Source organism: Lepisma saccharinum, chromosome 5 (genome assembly GCF_977018435.1).
Source record: "Lepisma saccharinum chromosome 5, izLepSacc3.1, whole genome shotgun sequence".
NCBI classification, from domain to species: domain Eukaryota; kingdom Metazoa; phylum Arthropoda; class Insecta; order Zygentoma; family Lepismatidae; genus Lepisma; species Lepisma saccharinum.
The window spans coordinates 16,284,411-16,307,132 of NC_139233.1; the positions used below are offsets into that span (position 1 = coordinate 16,284,411).

General features: G+C 34.5%; 1 protein-coding gene across 1 annotated transcript in view; it reads right to left on the minus strand.

Annotated features, from left to right (window-relative positions):
* Positions 1-11,599: 11,599 nt before the first annotated feature.
* bma (SCY1-like protein bma) overlaps positions 11,600-22,722 on the minus strand; it is a 554,791-nt gene continuing 543,668 nt past the window's right edge. Inside the window, exon 16 of the mRNA XM_083123076.1 lies at positions 11,600-11,982. Within this exon, the coding sequence (XP_082979202.1) occupies positions 11,956-11,982 (27 nt within the window). The 3' untranslated portion in view covers positions 11,600-11,955. The remainder of the gene's footprint in view (positions 11,983-22,722) is intronic.

A 22,722-nucleotide genomic window follows, 5' to 3' on the forward strand; every position in this document is an offset into this window, starting at 1 on the left:
GTACGATATAATCATATTTAATAATTCTCATTGTATGGGATACAATTATGCATTTTGTAGTTGTAAGATCTGTGGTATGAGCTTTTACATTGAATTGGCAATGACCTTCCCATTGTTGAAAGATCGACGCTGACGTTTGGCAAATCTTGCCTTGACTACGTGAAGATGTCACGCTTCGCCACAGACACGGACACACATTTCTTTCGTTAAAATAAAATGCTTTTAGTTTTATTCTCACCTATAAAAAGCACTGATTATTATTATTGCATCCAAAGTAACTACAATAAACACAAGATCGATTAAGTCGGGTAATTTCAGGAAATTAGGTTTTCATTTACATCTCAAATGAATAGCACTGATTGAAATATATTATTTTTTCTAAATTTCTGGACTGCACACTGACAGGACACAAATTTAGTACAAGAACTTTCTCTTTTCCTTGTTTCTGTTCACAAATATTAATGTTCCTGAAAGATTGACTTTTCTACAGAGCATTAAATAAATAAAGTGGATGTCCAATTTCAGCAGGAACAGAGTTCTCCATCCAAACTGATTGTCCAGCATATTCCGGCTCACTTGCAAGCTCTGCTGCTAACCAAGGGCACAGCAGAAAACCTGACTCAACCCAAAAAAAAACATTCACGAGTGCTGCCAGATGGGAGAAATCACAATTACTACCAACTGGCAGCAAATAAAGCATTGTCACACTACCATCTCCGACTTAGATGCCAAAACCTGTGTTAATGAAGGTTAAAGAAGCTGTTAAAGACAGTTTTACCAGCACCATATGGCAGCAATTGATGTGTCATTTCTTCAAAACTATGCATGATATTTCAGTTCTGCCTCTTGTGTTCACTTGCATACATATGACAGTATGGCATACTCAAATGTCAAAACAATATATCCATTGTTACTATTATTGATTGATTGATTTGTTGTTTTAAGTCCACTTTATGACCAGTAAGGTTAATTGGAACTGGACCTACAGTTTAAAGTGGGATCCAAACCACTTGTGCCTCCACCGGGTATCGAACTCGGGACCCCTCGATTAATTGTTACTATTATTAACAATCCGAGTAATAGATTTTCTCCCCTCAGCATATTATGGGATAGCTTTTATAAATGGGCTATTTACTGTTCAACTACTGCTTTTAGCTTATGTTTTACTTTTACATGTAATAATGATAACAAAAGAACATGTTCACAACATGTGACAATTTGGGATCCAATTTTCAAAATTTCCTAAAAATTAATTTTCTGAAATTTTGCATAGCGAATTTCCATATATTTTTTGTAAGCTGGCAACACTGCTCTCCTTATAAATTGTTATTAATTTCTCCCCCAAGAAATAGCATTTTCAACGAAACTGTACCTAGGTATATTTGTAGGAATGTACCTCTGCTATATACTACATTTTTCATTCACTTTGGTCTATTTTGGTGGCCACCAAATACCAATTTTTTTGTGAAATTTTGAATTTCGTCTTCCTCATTATTGGAAGGTACAATGTAAAAATGTCACTTCTGCTTAAAGCCCTTGCATTCGGGGGGGGGGGGGGGGGATATTTCATCTCTCTATGACAATTAGTTCTTGAGCTATGACTTTTTTTGTTGTATCGTGGAAAGGTTGAAAAGTACATGTTTCCAAAGTTCCCATCGGGCAACTCTTACACACTATCTTTTCGAATTCATAAAAAAAATGGGGGCTTTCTTCAACAGAGCCTGTTACACAGCCGTTAAATGTGCAGAAGAAATGTACTATTGTAATTACAATTTTATTTCTTATTAACTGAACCCAACCAAATTTATATCAACAGCTTAACATTAGCTTTGTATTATTTCTTTGATTATATATTTTAAAAGTGCCACATATACATATATACATCTTACATTACTTATTGCCTTTTATGATACCAAAATATGCACATTTATATTTTATGATGTAAATTTTTGACAACAATACTACATAAGCAAAATATGATAAAACTAACCAGAAATGCATACATTAGAGATAGTCAGCCAGCTGTATATTGTCCACAACATAAACAACCAATTAATAATAACACCCACAAAAATATAATCTTTATCATACACTGCAATATCTATCATAACAAAATTTCCAAATATTATACGTACTTTATACTTTTCATCTATTTTCTTTCTGTACAAGAATTTTTATATTCATGACATTTACTTCAAAAGAGAAATATATGTGGTTATAGAAAAATAGATAAACACTGAAACTAATTTATCAAACAGAAAATCCATGGGACAGAATCTTACAATTTTTTTGGAATATAAACAAACCTGGTAGAGAAGAACATCTCTCAAAGAGAAAATGTGAACAGTGTAGATGTTGATCTGCATTTGTTATATTTAATTTCTAATATGTATGAAATATACAGGGTGGTCACAAAGTGGGCATACCCCCCGTTTTTTTTCCAATACTACAGTGGTTGTTGTTATAGCAATGTGATCTCGTACCTGAGAGTTCACTTGTCCAGGACATCGGTGTGGAGACCATCATGATCGTCGCACAGCTGAATTCTGCGCCATGTCCTGGCAGATTTTTGCGGAGATATTCCGGCATCACGTCCTATCAGCATCAGAGAGTTCATTAACGTGACAAGGATGGTACAGCTTGCACTTTAAAATCAAGTTTCATGGGTTTCATTATGGTCGAGCGATTGCAAAGCCACAACAATTAAACATACTTTCCTATGAAAACCCAGGGGTATGCCCATTTTGTGGCCACCCTGTATATAAAGAGGCAAGATAATTAAAAATATATATATTTTCATCCTGTATTAATACACAAAAAATAGAAGAAATTAATTAAAGAAGTATTTCACATCCATATTTCAACAATGATATTGCATCATAATATCTACATCTTAATGTTAATATCCAACTTATATACCCTTTCATTATTTTTATGAATATATAACTCTGCCATTTGATTTCAACTTCACCCTTGCATATATTATATACTATATGATCACAGAATAATTTTTTTAGTAAATTTTACTTCACTTTTTAATACCAAGATCTTGCATACTAGTATTTCAAAGATTCCATGTTGTATGAGTTATGTTTGGCTCATAATTATGTGGTCATGCTCAATTTTTACTATTTCAACACCTATAATTTGAACTGATCTTTGACACGATATCACATCAAAGTGAGATTTCTGCTCAGGTCTGAATATATTTTGCCAAAAATTGAAAAAAATAATCCCAGATAGAGATAAAAAGTTTTTCTACAAAGTTTTCATAGTTTACATGTTTTGGAAATATTTATATGTTTATGCCCCTCCCCCTCCCTCCTTTCCTTGACAAACCTAATCTCAATTGGTCCTTGCTGCAAGTATTCCTGAACATAATAAAAAAAATGAAGTTATAAACTCTTTGTGAACAACACACGTTTCTGTTAGGACAGGTCAGATTAATTGACTGTTGACTGATGCAGGCATATTGGTAAAATTTATGCTAATATTATCGATCTGATATTTCTATAAATAACCTATAACTTGGTGCAAACTTCTTCCACATATTTTTATGTCCAAATGCACAGTCACGGCAAAAGCCAGGGTTGTTAGAGGTCCAGGAATTGTAAATAAATTCAATTCTGATCCGGGAGAGAAAATCAGCAAGAGTAAACGGGTTCTTGACACTAAAGAATCATCTTATTATTATAGAATTTCAATTCGGTCCCGGAACCTTTTTTCTGGATCAATTTAAATACAGTCAAAGTTCGGTATTGAAATGAAACAATACACAACTTGGACCGAATTTAAATCGTGCGAGAAAAAAGTTTCCGGTCCTGTTACAGAACTCATTAGAATTTAGGGGTTCCTGGACCATAGCAAAAGCTACTGATTCCACAATTAAGAAATCTTATATAGCATTCATGTTCATCAAGGAACAAGGCTAGTGGTTTAAATGTTTTTGATATTGGTATATTTTATATTCGGCCTGTACTGTATGGGTAAAAATTTCATATCACCCCATCTTCAAAATTATATGGCAGGTGCAAATATGCATTGTTTCTTTAATTTCACAATACAAACTGGCTAGTAAATGAGTTACTATGATCATTACTTCAAATCCACAAAATCAGTATGAAAGGTATTTGTGTGTGTGAACATATTCAACCCTTTCAACAGAATTTAAAATATGTGATACCATGCTAGTAATGGAAATTTACATAATGGTGCAATATCATGTCAAGGACCCTTAAGAATTTTGCAAGTTTTATCAGGTTGGTGCAGAGAAAGCTGGCATAAAAATTCACGGAATATTTCAGAATAATCTAATACTCTTCTGTTTCATGAATTTTACATGTAATATGTTTCTACTGTTAGTGATATTGTAGCATGAATTACATAATCCATTTTCTGTAGAGATAAATGAAGAGGGAAGTTAATAAATTTTTAACACTATTAAGTACAGAATAGGAAGGCACATAGCATTTAGAAACCACAAACTAAGTTTCAGTCATTATGAGTAGGGTCAAGCTATCATTTATGTTTCAGAGAAGGAATATAGAGATTTAGGACATCGAAGTACTTTTGGCTCCCCTCAATTAATCATACACATGTAGAACAAATATACAGCATTTGTTTCTAAGTAATTAATGATAGAATGTATATTTAAATCAATATACAGATTGTTGCCAACCACAATGCTGTCAAACTTTCCCAGTGTGTGTGAAACATCAGAATGAAGAACTGTTCTTAGTAATATTTTGTTCATTAACTTGTAAGAACACATGTATGGGTAAAAATTACCCAAGCAAACTTGAAATATATTTTTTGATCATTTCCAATGAGTGCCTGAGGTTACCCTTCTCAGTACAGTGAACCCTTCTGACTCTGCTGCGAGACTTCATTAGTTCCACATGCAGCCCCTTTAGAAACATTGCCTGGGTAAATTTCACCCACCCACACTCGCACACACTTCAGTTTGATATTTCAACATGTTATTTTTTCTTCAAATTTTTGTAAGTTGCAGAATACAATAAAACTGATCAGAATTAATAAAATTAACGTATTTCACTGCATAATCATCTCACCCTGTCTTATCAATCCAAAATTTGGTTTATAACCTTTCATCCCGTAATCGTCGCATTGGTGCACCAGATACTGAAACTAACGATTGTGACTCAGAATATTCAGACAGAAGATCTAATATTGTAAGTCCGTACTTTGCAATATTCTAATATTTCTACTATAATCCACAAATCAATAACAATGTGTTAACTTTTGTTTCTAGACAGGAAAACTGTTAACTAAACTGTCGGGAAGAAATGATGTGCGTTGATTTGGGATATTCAATTTTTACGTATAATCATGAATATTCCGTGCATCCTAATCTTGCACCAAAGACAGTTTAGTAATAAATGATTTTTAAGTACTGTTAACATCAGAACATTTTTTTTTTTTTAAAAAAAAGCTCCACATAATGGTCGCACCCCACCCACTTTCTTGCAAAATATTTGGCATAAAGTCTGCAAGGATTATGTGGTGAAATATGGTAGTTTAACCAATAAAGGCATTGTTGTTTATATACTTCAAAACAATTATAATTTAGACTTAAGAAGTAATTTCTCGTGTGAGTAATATTTACCCAGCACATGTCCTTGCATCGTGCTGCCCAGATAGCATGTAAGTTAACTGCAAGTTAAATCGAATGTCGATTTAACTTGCAGTTAACTTACGTGCTATCTAGGTGGGTTAAGGGCTCATTTCAATACTACAAGCCCTTAAAAATATCATTTTCTAGTCTGTATGTACGCAACCATGCAGCACAGATTCACAGTTCCCACTGACAAATATCAGATAACATACTAAAAGCAATATTTTAACTTCAAACCAGTATTGTGCCAGCAGGTGAAGTCATTCAGTTTAGGCCTTCAACTTTAAATCATGCACATATCGCAACCATCCATACATGTGTCTCATATCCTATTGCATTAATTTAGGTCTTCGTACTACAGAGGCTGGTTCTTGCCTCAATTGATTACACAGCCTGTCCATAGCAAACAATTTTTTTCCCATTGCTGAATGCAAAAAAAAAATAGATGCTAGTGGAAACTGTGAATCAGTGCTGTACAGTTGCATGCATGCAGGATAGAAATTTGAAACCTTTGAAATGAGGGCTTAATAAACAAAATATCACTAAGAAAAAGTTGTTTATTATACTGAAATTAAGTACTCTTTTATCTGGAAACTGTTTTTTTTTTTAAGTTCCATTCATTTTGATGGCCATCGAAATTAATAGAGCTTAAAAAAACAGTTTTGCAGATAAGAGATATAACTCCATTTCAGTGTAGTAATTTGCTACAATGTTCTTCTTTCCCCAGAACATGAAAAATTGTTTGTTTTGATGTTTTCTGTGTGCTGTGAAAGTTGGTCAGTGCTGTGCAGTAACATCTCATGTATTCTTAAAACAGATATATCAACAGAACAAAAGTGTATACAGTTTATTATCAATTAAATAGCATAAAATGTAACAAATATATATAGTTTATATTAAACTACCATTTTTACATGCACAAAATAGATGCACCATTATTGCAACTGTGGATGAGCTGAGATCAATATTAATTTAATACTTTTTGTGTCTTGATGTTATCACCAATGTTAACCTGCAAGATTATGCACATCATGCTAACATATGCTAATTTTCAGAATGATGATTAATTCACTGAATATAAATAGACAAAATAATTATTGTACAAGTTAACATACAAGAGAAAAATCTGATATCATGTTTTAAGTAGATAAAATTGATTGAAAAGAATTGCACACATTTAAGATGCATCATATGGTAGTAATTTATGAAATTGTAAAGTAGTATAATTGAAGACCATATCAGCTGATTCCTTAGTGCAAAATTGGCTTTGGTTGGAAACCATTCATAATATAATAACAGATTCTTAAACCAGCAAACAAAGACTTTTAATACATTCACCCTGAAGCACTGATACATTTATATTTTTTTCTTATGAGAATTACAAGTTTTGCATCAATAATTATCATTGTATTTCCATCATCTAGAATTAGTGTCACATTTTAAAACTATTTTACAATTAAACTAATTCAGTAGATATGTTTAAAATAAGTTATTTGATTTTGAATGTATACTCCACATGTTTATGATAATATGTGATGAGGAGAAGATAACTGTTTATTTTTAATTTTAAAAGAAAATTAAAAGGTCATTGTGAATTTTCAGTACACACAATTGAATTGCTTGTTACAGTTGTGCTTTTCAAATAATCAATTGTCATGTAGGGGGGAATGCAATACTACTACAGGAACTACTAAGGAATTTATTTTTACAAAATTATATATCACACACACACACACACACACACACACACACACACACATACATTTATATTTTTAGGATAGAAAGTAGGAGAAAATGAAGGCACTCAACATTTAAGAGACAAGTTTGTGCTACTTTGACTACAGTTAGTTATTCTATGATATATGATCAATTTTGGTTAATTTTCAATACAAAGATGTTCACCATACAAACACAGATGAGTTAATTTTTGTTAAATGTTGCACGTACTCTCTCTAAATACAAAGTATCTGCTCTTGCATTTGTTTCAAATTCTTATCTAATGTATTGCATATTGTTTTCAACAGCTCTAATAATAAATAGCTGTGCAAGTAATAAAGAACAAAAGTGCCATGCGAGTTTGCACTGTGTGCTTTGTAATAACAATCTGCACAAAAATTTAAGTTGATATTAATAGCTTTTGAAACTATTGTAATGATATTAGGGATTGAACACATTAATTTGTACTCTGTCGGTATCGGTCAATATAGGCATATCGATGTAGTGGTTTATCGGTAAGATTACTGATTATTTTACAGATCCGATATATCTATGAGGGTGGATCAAATGAAAATGGAACATTGGATGTATTGGGTTATATTTATGTATGTGTGTGGCGACAACCCTCTGTTGAGGTAGAGCGGAAGGTAAGGAAAGAAACCCCTACTGCATAATTGACTCGCCCTAGATTGTTGTTCGTGAGCACGTGATATGTATAGGCAGTCAGGCAGTAGTATCGTCCGAGCAGCAGTCAAGGCCAAACAGCCAGGCCTGTTGTCCTCTGGAGTGATTTTGCTGCATGACAACACACAGTCACATACTTCAGCTGTTACAAAGAACATGTTGGCGGTGTTTGGGTGGACAGTGTTGGAACACCCACCTTATAGCCTTGATCTATTGCCATGCAACTTCCATATCTTTGGTCCGTTGAAAAGGGCCTTGAAGGGTCGGAAATTCCACTCGGACAATGAAGTCATGGACAATGTTCGCAACTGGTTCCGATCTCAGCCAAAGGAGTTCTAAGAGCAGGGTATTCACCGCTTGGTGAAACAGTGGGACAAATGCTTGTGTAACTTTGGAGATTACGTTTGAAATAAACCTTGTTGATTTGATTCTGTGGCCCGTTCAGTTTTCATTTGATCCACCCTAACATCAACATCTTAAAATTTAGTGCAAAATTCTGCCATTTTGTTACAATTTTATGTATAATCTTGATGCCCTACTTTTTTGAAAAGTGAATGTATAAATATGCAACTTCTTTTGCACTGCAGTCACTTTGAAACACACATTTATTAAAGAAGTCAATGGACTATTCTGGATGTTCAAGGACCACTTATAATCTTATATCTGTTATCGGTATCAGTAAATTTTATATCAGTACTTTATTGATATCGGCCAAATTTCATATTTGCCCATTCCATATATATATGTGTCTATATGTTTGTGTTTGTGTGTGCGTGTGGGTACATCCATACCTGCAGGGGTTTAACCAGAATTCTCCATCTGCTAAGTAGAAATTCATTTTTGGGGGGTGGGGTAAATTTTGGAGCGAAAATGACCACAAATTTTAGTGGGTTACTCTGTTAGCTTCAGTGGCAGAATGATCAGGGTAAATCATTACAAAACAAGAAGTCTTCAGGGTCAAGGCCTTGATACATCCTCATCATTATGATGAGTGTGATTATGGAGTGGGCTGTGACTGAACATTGCAAAGCTTGAGCTGGGGGGTGTTTCACCTCTATGCTCCATACTCGTCATCCACACATTCAATTGCCACTAGTTTTTGCCACTGAAATTTCATAGTGTAGTGAAGATCTTGAATAATTATCTTATTTGCCTCAAAACTAGTTTCATTCCACCAGTTGGATTAGTTATTAGATGCTTTTTGAAATTATGTGAACTCATATCCTATGAGGTGTGGCTAGAAAAAAACCGGACTGTTGCTCCAAAATCTTTTATTGGGTATTTTGTACAATATGACCATTATCTCCTTCATAGTACTCCCCTGAACTATCGATACACCGCTCCATACGAATCTTCCATTGCTGGAAGCAGTGCTGGAAATAATTTTCTGAAACCATGTTCATTACCTCCGACGCTTTTATTTTCACAGATTCTACGGACGTAAATCTGGTTCCTATCAGTGCTGATTTGACCTTTGGGAGGAAAAAAAAAGTCACACGGAGTGAGATCCGGTGAATAGGGTGGATGTTCTAACACTGGGATCCCATGCTTGGCCAAAAAAGCCTTGACTGACAATGCCGTGTGGACAGGAACTTTGTACTGATGAAGAATCCATGACTTGCTTTTCCACAAATCAGGTCGTCGTCTTCTTACTCGCTCATGAAGGGTCGTCAGCACCATAATGTAATAATGTTGGTTGTTTTGCAATAGCTCAAATACTCAAGCGACGATCTTTTCGAATCAATTCACCGACATTTGCATTGTTTGATTCAGTTTTTGATGTGCAAGGCAGTCTACGATGCAAGTCGCCCGTGATCACTTCTCGTCCACCTTTAAACCTTTGAAACCACTGAAACACTTGCGTGTGTGATAAACACTCATCTCCGTACACTTCCTTCAACAAACCATAAGTCTCTGTGGTGGATTTTCCAGAGTTTCATAAGAAACTTCACATTGATACGCTGTTCCACTTTCTCACTTAGTATTTTTCCGATGGAGCACAGATGTATGGTTCACTTCGTCCACAAGCTACAGCGGAACTGAGTGCCATGCACCCTGGGAAATCACACTGTCGATAGGCAGGATATCACATTATACACTCATGCCCCGCTTGCCCTTGACACGCTTGCCGTTTATCGACAGCAACATCAATCCGGTTTTTTTCTAGCCACACCTCGTATCTCAATATTTTTTTTGTGAAAATTTCTAAGTTTAAACATTTCGAATGAATGAAGACAATAAAACCAAAACTGTAGTCGCTAAGCTTTTAAATTAACTCAATATTTTGGTGCAATTCCCTTTCACCTTTTTAAAGAGATTTAATAACACACATATTTCCTTCCAGTAATTTTTGTACAGACAGAAGAAAAGCTCTATGATCCACGATAATTTCTGTGTTATAGTTTAGCTTATTTGTGCTTATTCACTGTGTATTTTCCTAACACTGGCACCCATGGCCGTATTTAGAGGGGGGGTTTCTAGGGTTCAAACCCCCCCCCGAAACATCTGACATGTTGGATTAATGGAAGTTCAGAAACCAAAATCTGCAACTCTCTTCAAAATTTTCTATTCGAAGCATCACAAAAATACAAGGAGACAATGTTGAAACGATCGAGCTAGAATTTTCATTCATTTGGAATTCTGAAAGAGTGAAACAGGGTTTATTCTCGGAATCGCAGCCCACCCACGACCCCTCCATTTTCACTTCTGCTGTCCTCTTTCCAGTGTACTTCCTGCGTCACAAGGAATATAGACTGAAAATTCTCTTATGATTGTCCCAAAATTCCCTTTCCAACTTTTAAATTCCCTGTCCGATAAAGTCGAAAATCCCCCTTTGATAGGAGTTCAAACCTAGGATCTCCAGTTTTGTAGTGCATTACGTTCGCGATTGAGGTTACAATTCATGCACCAGGCTGTTTTTAAAAAGAATAACTGGTTCCACATTTTTCAAAATCCCAAAAATTAAGTTTTAAGGTCAAACAACAAAAACTTTATGACTAAATATTCCATCTAAATTTTAGAACTTTTTGTTGAAGGTATCTTAAAATTTAATAACAAAATATAATAATTGTGCATTTCAGTACACACTGTACGAAACGAAAAAACAACAACAAAACAAAAACAACCTTGTGCTGGATATTCACTCATCTGCTGGATTGCGTAAGCCTCCTTAAGGATATAATAATGTTAATAATAATTATTATTATTTTGGAATAAAATTGTTTTATTATTATGAAATTTTGATTATTATTGTATAATTATTATTATTATTTATATTATTCAAATTTCTGGCGACACCCATTAGAACAATTATGAATGAACCCCCCCCGAAAATTTTTCCTGCCTACGGCCATGCTGGCACCATCATTATTGTGCCTTCACCACTTCCATAACAGCTTACAACAGTGCATTTTCCTCCTAATTGTTACAAAGCACTTTCAATTTCCACATGAAAAGCAGAAAGCCATGTAGATACTTATATTTAGAGAGATAGTGGTTATGTTTTTAAGATATGTTGAAATCATGTGGATATCACTTACATTATCATTTTAATGCAGCACCATTACTTTCAAATTTTGACACCACATGCCTATCCCCTCCGAATTCATAAAAATGTTAATGTTTAATATTACCTGCAAGTTACATGTATGTATGTATCTGTATTTATTTATACGTACACACATACACACACAGTCACATAATACTGTTGTTTCCAATTTGATAGCTCTCTGTTGATGTATTATTCCAATGGTTAATATCATTCTTCCGTGTATCTTCTTACTTCATGACCCTTCTAATGGTAATAAGTATCATGCAGAAAACATGTCTGCCTCATATACCATTCTCCCAATATGTGAATGCATGTACAATGTAATAGTAAAATTCATCTTTGTTGTTCAATTATATGTTCCTTTGAAGATCTACGATTTTCCTGAAAATAGCTGATACTGAAACAGAAAAAAAAAAAAATTCTTATGATATTGGTTATGACATGCTGTTGTGTAAGTCTGGTACATACAACACACACATATAATAGAAAGAGAGAGAGAGAGAGAGAGAATAAAGAAGAGTGAAATTCAAAAGAGAAAAGATTTTGTTTAGGTATTATAAAACAAAGGTTGCAAACATGTATGTTGTCTACTTATGTGAAATACCAACAAACACTTTTTACACAAAACAAACACTATTGTAAGTTATATCTATTTATGAAATGAATGATCATAGATATTTTGTAACTAACATTATATAGCTAGATAATTAGTACAAAGAGTACAGGTTAAGCATCTAATTTTATTAAAATTATTTGAAAAGATTAGTATTAAAATGTATGGATTTGTTTGTTCAAAGTTGCACATCAAATTTTCCTTTTACTGTTTTTTTGAAAATAGCATGCTGTGTAAAGAATACATGCAACTACTGAAACTTGTCAAGAAAATTACCTCATAAGTATAAAAATGTTGGACAAATTTAATATATTTTATAGGCAATACTGGTAATTACAAGCTGTCATTGGTGAAATATTTATTTAAAAATATTTTGTCAACCTGCGAACGTAGTTGAAAGTTGATGAGTAATATTTAATTAACCACCATGATTGTATACTTTCATTTGTTTTTCTTTTCTTTTGATAGATTTTTTTTTAAAATATAATTTCAGAACAGAATGAAATAAAGGAAACCATTGTTATTGGTCCTCCCTTAACATCTGTAAAATGGACCTATGTGCTTTTGAGAGCCGATTCTTTTTGTTTCCTCAATTCACTGGCATATGCAGGATTTTTTTTCTTGGAAGGGGCGGAATAGTAAAGGTGGATGGTACATAGATGCTTTCTAGGGGTTCAGGGGGTGGGAGTGGCATGCACAATAAGATATTTTGATATTTTGTATTTTTAGAATTTTCCTCTCAAATGGCAATGGGGGTTAATTTCGGGGGCTTTGCATTTATCACTCTGGTTATTCTCCCACGAGTTTTTCACTGCTTTTATTTGAAAATACAGTGCGCTCTCTTTAATTCAAACTTGGATAATTCGAATTATTGGATAATTCGAACAAAAGCAGATTCCCCTTGAAACCCCTATTTAAAACAATGCTAAAAATGACTACTTAATTCGAATTTTGAAGGTTAAATTTGGATAATTCGAAGTCAGGTTTCCAATAACTTAACATAAATCTTTCCAAGAAAGACCAAAGTGGTTGCTACATAAGAAATTCAAACAGATGACTCGTCCCCCTTTTCTTCTTGAAAAGGTGTTTTTTATGGTTAACAGATGTGACGATGGCAGATAAGAGAGGGCAGCGGGAATCCCCAGAGCTTTTGTTTGTAGGAATGTGACCTTCACCCTCTCAGAAACAAGTTGAGAGAGGAGTGGGTAGCCGGACAGAAGGGGTAATTTGTCTGTGTGTTTTAGTGGAGTCACAATGTCGAAACATGGTGCGTACAGTAGTTAACATTAGATAAGAAAGTTGAAGTGCTTAGAGAGGTAGAAAGAGGAATGAAAAAGAATAAAAAACAATCACGTGATGCGAATATTCCAATAAGTGTACTGTTCCTGGATGGAGATATGGATAAAACATAGCAGTTGTAAGGTAAGGTGTACTGTTTGCGTATTAATGCAGTTTTATGTTTAATACAGTGTGTTATTTCATTGGTGTTTTTTTTTATTATTTTCTGGTTAATTCGAATTTTGGATAATTCGATTTTTTTTCGTAGCCCCTTGGAGTTCGAATTAAAAAGAGTCCACTGTATTAATTTTCTCAAAATTTCAAAGGAAGCTCTAGCCCCTTCAGCCCCCCCCCCCTACATATGCCAGTGCCTTAATGTGTTTTCCTTGTTGGACATCAGGTAGCAATTGATTGTCCAAAATTAAGGTGTTATCATTTTATTAAGGGATAAACATCTGTATTGTACTAATTGATTGTTATAACGAAATCAACTATATTATTTTTTGTCACACAGAAATGTATTACTTGATAAAATTGCTGAATCCTAATAGTTTACGGAAACAATTATAAAAATTAGTTTAAAAAATAAATAATTTTTACGATTCATGGCACACATACAAATCTTAATGCAATGATCAAAGCAAGTTTTTTTTTATCATTATAGTAAATATCAAATATTTTTGGTTTAGTAACAGAAAACACATGAAAGTTTATAGGAAACAGTCACAGTGAAGATAGGCATTCACAAACAGACACAAAAATTCATGTACAAGAAAGAAAAATACACTAAAATATTCTTTAGTTAATATATCAGCTTTTACTTGTAAACTGTGATGTTCTCTAATTTCAAGTTACTACACGTAAAAAGTAAAGAGTTTCAATTTTCTACTGTTTTATTTCACAATATGTTTTGCCATACGAGGGGGCGGGGGTTGATGTGTTGCACTATGATAAGTAATCTGGGAGCAGGTGAAAAAATGGTGAACTTATGCATAATAACTGATATGGAAACATTTACAGCAGTATTGCATCATGCAGATATCAAATATGTCATTCGTGAACACAAAAATTGAGTTCAAGACTGCTAATTGTCTAATATCTGCATATTCTTTCATTTCATGATTTGTGTCTAGCATTATGCCATTAGCTTTCAAAGTAAAAAGTTAGTTTTACTCCTTACAGTTCAGGGCTGAGATTTACATGTTATATGAACCACAATTTCCTAATTGGTTCTTAGTAACAGAGCATAGCTCATATGGATATGTGCTATTGTTATTTATAATGGATTTCAGTGTATTAAAAACATTAACAGTTTTATTATAAGAGCAATATTCTAGTAAATTATAACATTTCTCAAAATTAATTAACATTTTTTTAAGATCTCGAATTTTTACTAATTTGCTGCTATGCTAGTAACATAACTAGACACATATATGCATTCTCTTTTAAGCCTCCAAATCCAAATATGCAACATTTGCACAGTTGTGAAAATATTGTGAAATGTCTGATAATTACCACATGATTTATTAACACTTGCAATCATAATATTTTGAAACTAATTGTATGATCAACAGAAAGTGAATGTTAGTTTTACACATTATTCAATTTACTAAATTATATATTCGTTCAACAGTTAAGAAATACGTTTATGTGCTAGGATAATCTTACCTCAGTATGATTTCATTTGATTGGATCGTGTCTTCTCACAGCAAACTAAAACTTGGAGGCAAAACACATCTACAATTCACCCACCACATTAACAGCATGAGGAGGATGCATAAATAAACAGGAGAGCCTAGGACCATAATGCCACACTTAATAAATTTCTGAAAAAAGATTATCTCACATACATATAATAAAAATTACAATGTAGGAAATGACTTGATTCATTTTGTGTTGTTGGTAATGAAACATTTTATCCTTAGTTGCACAGATTGTGCAAACAAATTCAGTAGGGTCTATAAATAATGAATATATATACAGGGTGGTCCAAAAGTGTGGAACAGGCTGAATAAAAATTAAATGCATGCTGTTATTGAATTTTACATGTGTACATTTAGTTCGGGGATGGGGGAAAACCTACCAAACTGCTTTTAAAATATGGTCGCCATCTTGAAAGCTGCCATCTTGGATCGAGATCACTTTTTTTAAATGGGAACCTAGGCATGTGACACATGAAATTACACTGGAAAAAGCTCACAAACGCGATGGTAGCATTCATTTTTGCAAAACTTTATTCATGTTCATGCTACAGGGTGTTAAAGAAGTGTTTACAACAGTTTCTCTCATTGTTGCAGATGCACTAAGAAATGGAGCTCACACAAGCAGAATGCATGGAAATCATCCTGATGTTTGAGGAAAGAAGTTCGAAAGTCATCGCCGATGAGTTCAATCAGCGCCATCCACAACTAGCTCCCATTGTTGACAGTACTGTGCGGAAACTGATTGCAAAGTTCAGACAGACTGGATCTGTTGCAAACAGGCCCAAATCAGGTAGGTCTAAGGTAGCCACAGATGAAGCGACATCAACAGATATGTTGGCAGCAGTTACGTTGAGTCCGCACCGTAGTACCCGTAGTCATGCTGCTGTTACTGGTGTGAGTCGTGCTTCCATTATGAGGATTCTGCAAAGGCACAAATGGCATCCATACAAGATCCAGTTGCTTCAACACCTGAGTGAGGACGATCCTGACCGCAGGGTTGAATTTGCAGAAGAAATGTCCTGTAAGGTGTTACAAGATCCTACCTTCCCTCACAAGGTGTTGTTCAGTGATGAAGCAAACTTTTATCTAAATGGGGAGGTGTACAGACAAAACATGAGATACTGGTCTGAATCGAATCATCATTGGGTGGATACATCTTGGACAGTCCTCCATTCAAAAGTGATGGTATGGTGTGGCATATGGGGAACCCATGTGGTAGGACCTTTCATCTTTCTTACCCTCAATGCTGAGGATTATTTGAAGTTACTGGATACACAAGTGTTTCCATCTCTCATGATCGAAGATGGTAGTTTCCCTGAGTTCTTTCAACATGACGGAGCTCCCTGCATTTTGGTCACAATGTTAGGGACTATCTGAATATCCAGTTTCCCAATCGGTCGATAGGTCGCAGAAGGCCTGTGGAATGGCCACCATGCTCGCCGGACCTGACCCCCTCGATTTTTATCTGTGGGGCCATGTGAAATCACTGGGCTATACCTTAAAAATTTGTGATATCAAACATTTGAAAGACAGAATTGTCTAGTGCTGTGCAAGCATCACACCCGACATCTTATCGAAAGTCCATCAGGAATGGATGAAATGGCTCAATATGACACTGGCCAACAATGGTGGACACATTGAGCATATCCTCTAACATCCTGCAACAATGAGAGAAACCGTTGAAAACCCTTCTTTAACACCCTATAGCATGAAAGTTTTGCAAAAATGAATGCTACCATTGCGTTTGTGAGCTTTTTCCAGTGTAATTTCATGTGTCACATGCCTAGGTTCCCATTTAAAAAAAATGATCTCGATCCAAGATGGCTGCTTTCAAGATGGCGACCATATTTCAAAAGCTGTTTGGTATGTTTCCCCCATCCCCAAACTACATGTACACATGTAAAATTTCAATAACCACATGCATTTCAGTTTTATTCGGCCTGTTCCACACTTTTGGACCACCCTGTATACCTAGGTATATAGAAAAAGACAAAGTGGAAGAAAGTAAAATATTGTCATTGAACAAAGTAATTACAATATTGTAATGTGAAGTATTTAGTGAAAGATAGAATAACATTTATTTCCAACAGACATTATTGGGAAGCCATTGCAAATTAAGGACAGAATAATTAAAATGATTAATAATACTCAAAATGAAATATCAATAAAATTCAATATCAACTGAAACATGGTTTGTAAAAGTTAAATACAAGGACAAAGCATACATGTAGAAAATGAAAAACAAAATATAGAAGTATTGGAGACAATGACTAAAGAAAGTGTTAGTGAAATTTGTAGATCTGCTCTGCTTAAATATTTTCCATTTAAGGTTTAACAAAAATTTATATATTCATACTTAAGCTTACCACACTTGGGTATCAGCAACCGAGGCTCAAGTTAACAGAAATATTGTAGCGTTAGTATTGCACGTCTTGCAATGTTCATGTTTTCTGCATAATTATTGATAAAAATTGGAGTGTAAAATAATCTCTATCTGAAATGTTCAAGGTCCATTTTTTATCTACATTTTCATCTCTTTTCCTTTTAACAAGAGAGAAGAATATGATACAGACATATTCGTAAAAGAATGTTACAATTTCTAAAATATTTAAGGAATCTAAGCAACTGCTATTTTCTGTCCAGTGAGAATTGTTGGCACTAAATAGTTATTAATACCACAAAATATTGATTGAGATGAAAATGAAAACAGGCATGATGACATATGAATGGTATTTTGCTAGATGATATTCTTCATTACTAACTAATGGGATCATATGGTAGGAAACATTTTGAGAGTAAGAAAGTTTGAATTTTTAAAATCTTCAACGAGAGAAAAAAACTTTCAAATTTTCATGTAGAAGAAAACACAAAAGACAGAAAACTTATTCTTTAATAAATATATGTTCATGTGTGCCAATCAAAATTCTTTTGAGGACTTGTAAGCATAAACTAGTAATTACAGTTCATTTATGATAAAATTTATTCTTGCTGATTTTAAGAGCTTACTTCTTTGAAAAGTTTTTGGTGTTGTATGTGTAAGAAAATATAGAATAAAATAGGAGAAGGTAGTAGTTCCAAATACATAATAAAAATGTGCCTTTCCAAAATTAAAAAAAAAGTACATTTAATTTTGAACATAGCAAGGTTAAAAGAAATGTTCTGAGCAAAATTTAGGAAAGGAAAATTAAATGGAAACTGCAGACGAAAGTTAGAAGAATGAAAAAAAAATATGCTGTTGGAAATGAAACTTGTCAGCATTTAGCAAGTATGCTTTGAAGAACAAATGTCATGAATGTTATTAGATTTTTATCCATACACTATTTAGAATGACTGAATAAAATGTGTGACCGGCAAGATAATACATTGTGGCCCTAGACTCTTGTAATTTAATATATTTCCCTCATATCAATGTCTTGAGTAGAATGTATGAATATTTTACCTCCAAGTTTGAGCGTTACATGCAAACCCAAGAATAAATTATCGATTCCTAAATTTTACTTGTCCATATTGATCCTACAGAAATGTTTACTAATAATGTATATTTACTTGTGAAGCATTAACCTTACATGTTGAAGCCAAAAGTCATTTTTATGGTACTTTTGGCTGGGTGTTTTCTAGGCACTTTTTGAATGGATACAAATGTTGATATTCTTATTGAATCCCACTGATACTGATTTTTGAAAATTAAAACAATTAATAATTGTTTATAAGATTTATAAATTTAATAGTCGAGTATTCAATTGCAACTATACCCTATCAATCTAACAGTTTTAAACATTTTCACATAAGGAATAATCAGAATATTAAAATAGAGTTATCTATTTTTGTTACACAATGTACAAAATTAATGGGAATTGCAAATTTTGCTTAATTTCCAGGATATTAAGCTTAGCATGCCTTTTGCAAACCTTGCAAGACATACAGTGTGTCCGTAAAGTCATGGTGCACTTTTGACTGGTCACAGGAAAGCAACAAAACAAGATAGAAATGTGAAATCTTCACCAAATAAAAGGAAAACTCTCCAAGTTTCAGTACTATGATGCGCAAGCGTGTGCGCACACAGGTGATGACGCAACACCACGAACTGCGCAGCAGTGGATATGCTTCATAAGATCGACAATGATGAACGATTTCTGCAGAAGATTGTGTTTAGCGATGAGGCGACATTCCATGTCTGGGGACATGTTCATCGCCATAACGTCCGAATATGGGTTGCTGAAAATCCTCGTGCCTACGTTGAGTACGAACGTAACACCCCTAAAGTGAACGTGTGGTGTGGCCTAATGCATGATAAAGTGATAGGCCCATTTTTCTTTGCGGAGCAGACTGTGACGGCAAAAAAATTCCTTGACATGTTGGAAATGTATGCAGTGCCACAATTTCCAGAAGGTGTCATCTTTCAACATGACGGCGCGCCTCCACACTACGCCAACAATTTTTGTGAGTTTCTGGATACAACATTCCCCCAGCTGTGGCCAGCATGATCCCCAGATCTGATGCCCTTAGACTTTTACTTGTGGGGTTATGTGAAGCAACATGTGTACAGTGAACATATCAACGACATTAATAATTTAAAACAGAGAATCACAGACGTTATTCACTCTGTTACACCAGACGTCCTTAACCGTGTGTGGGAAGAACTTGAGTATCGTTTAGATGTGTGTTGGGCAACAAATGGAGGCCACATCGAACTGCACTGAATAGGTAAGAAACTTGGAGAGTTTTCCTTTTATTTGGTGAAGATTTCACATTTCTATCTTGTTTTGTTGCTTTCCTGTGACCAGTCAAAAGTGCACCATGACTTTACGGACACACTGTATATGCACTGTGGAAAACTATTGGAGTTTGTATCTGAACAGATACTTTCCAATACCAATGCAATTATTACCAGCCACCAGTTACGACTCAGTCCTAATCTATGTGGAAGTTCATTATAATAGATGCTAGGGATTTATTATGGTTGGAAAACAATTTTATCCTATACTGATCAAGTACTGATATCAATAACTATGCATTATTCTACTGATGCAATGCAAAATTACAAATGATCCAAGAAAATCTGAATGGTTTATTGATCTCCTTAATATATATAACCGAGTGACTGCAATAGATTTGCCATAAAGGACAAAAACTGTCTATTCCAAATTGTTAAAATGATTGAGAGTTGTATCCATAGTGGCCGCGGTGGCTCAGTCGGTAACGCGTCTGACTACCATGCTCAAGGTCCCGGGTTCGATCCCCAGCCGGTTCAAATCCGGGAACTTTTCTAACGGTGGAAGCGGCCCCGGCGCCTACCCAGCGTCGAATAACATGGGTACCTGGGGGAAACCCTGGGGGGTAAAGGCGGTCAGGGGCGTGATGCTGATCACATCACCCCCACTCACGACCGGATCAAGAAAGTGTGGGGCGTTACCCCCACACCCCCTATATGCCTTCAAGGCGTGGTGCTATGCACAGGGGAACACTTTACCTTTTTTTTTATCTATATGGATACAATGATTTATGCCTAAATCAGTCAATGTTGTGAGAATACCAATTAATCTGTTTTATCTTCTGAATTTACTGAATCTGAGGGAGATAATATTGTGTGAACTGTCCTCATTAAGCCAGCCAGACCTTCGGCCAACACTAAGGCAGTTGTTTTTTAATTTTCTTCTTTTGAAAAATTGTTATCACATTTCAAAATCTGAACAATTACATCAGCTTAAATTCCTTCTAGAGCATTCACTTGAATTTTCATGTGGCTTGCTTTCACTGTTGTCTAGATAGTTTAGTACAGTGGTTCTCAAACTTTTTTCTCATTGTACCCCTTTAGTCGCAAGTCAACTTCTAATGAACCCCCACCATAGGTTTTCTCCGAATAGTAGGTCATGGGGATTTTTTGGGCTCCCTGATTGGTGGAAAGTTGATATGCTGCAGGCATGTATCTACAATAGACCAGTATGGCATTCGGGCTGTATGTGGAAAGATGTTAAATCCTACGTTTATTATATTGTTGGGTGTTCCTACATTTACAATCTTTATAATTAGTTACAAAAATAAAAATGTGGAACATATGTATGCTAAGAAGTATACATGGGCGTCCGGAAGGGGGGCAAGGTGGGGCCATGGCCCCCCCTGGAAAATGAAAGTCAACCAAAAATTATATATTTTTCACATATAATTTCATTACAGCCACAATAATATGTGTTAATTATTGCATGAATATGATAAATTCAAATTTAAGCAATGTTTTTTGAGGAAACAACACTATTATTGAGGAAAATGTGCCTTGTTTGCCCCCCCCCCCGGAAAAAAACACCTTCCTTGCCCCTCCCTGGAAAAAATCCTGCGGACGTCCATGGAAGTATATATAAAAAACTAATTTCCATATATTTTTCCAGTTATTGAAGAAAACGTAAAGAACAAGAATAAGTTTGCAAACAAACTTTGAAGCACAATTTTGGAGTTTTGTAAATTGTAAATCTTCCGAGTTTCTACTGAGAAGTTTCTTTTTTTTTTATGTCTGGTTGAGCACTTTAAACTTTCAAACTGAGATTCGACTCAAAATTTACTTTATTTTATTTCTAACGAGTATTTTATTTCAAAAATTTGTGAAACAAATATAAGATTCTGAGTGACAAAGCTATGATGTCTGCTCTACACACCTCCAGCAAAAATGTTGTCCTGTAGGTGTTCTCGACATTTCTCTTCCGAGGATCACGTACCCCCTTCAAGTCGTTCATGTACCCCTGGGGGTATGCGTACCACAGTTTGAGAATCACTGGTTTAGTAGACTTACGTAGAGACAAAACTATTCAGAATATCTAGCCAAATGAAAGTAGACCACATGAAGATTCATGTGAATATAATTTTTCAGATTTTGGCATATCATAAAATTTTTTGAAAGGAGAGGAAAATTCGAGAGTCAATGGTCAAAGGTTCAGCCAAGCCTCAAGTAATGATTCTGAAAGCAAAATGGTAGCTAATTAAATTTTTAATTTTTGTCTTTTATTTTTATTGTAATGACTAGATCATGATGATACATCACATGAGATAATTCACGCTTGAGGTCAAATAAGTATAATTTGATAAGAATAATTGAATAAGATTTTAAAATTCAACAGAAACAATACTTTGAAATTCGAACATCAAGCTATTTGTATGTAACAACCATATTAAACGCGTTAGTCCTAAATTTATAAAATTTGACCCTCCTCCCCTGCAGGGTGCAAAGTGCCTCTATAGCAATTTGTAAGAATCACATTTTCCAGTTCCACAGAATTGGATCTATTGCAATAAAATTTAAATTAATTTAAATAAACAGTAGATTTACAATAATTAGCATTCATCATGTTGTTGCATGACCTCTTCATTCTAACCCTCTGGGCATGCATGATTTGAATTTGAATTTGAATTTGAATTTTATTTTTCTTCCGTTGACCCTTGTTTAAAAGGGCATGGAAAACGTCAAGATACATAATGAAATAATAATTAGTTAAGTACATCATAACAAAAAAGAAGAAACATTGTGTAGTACATTACATCACTACACCAAAGTAAA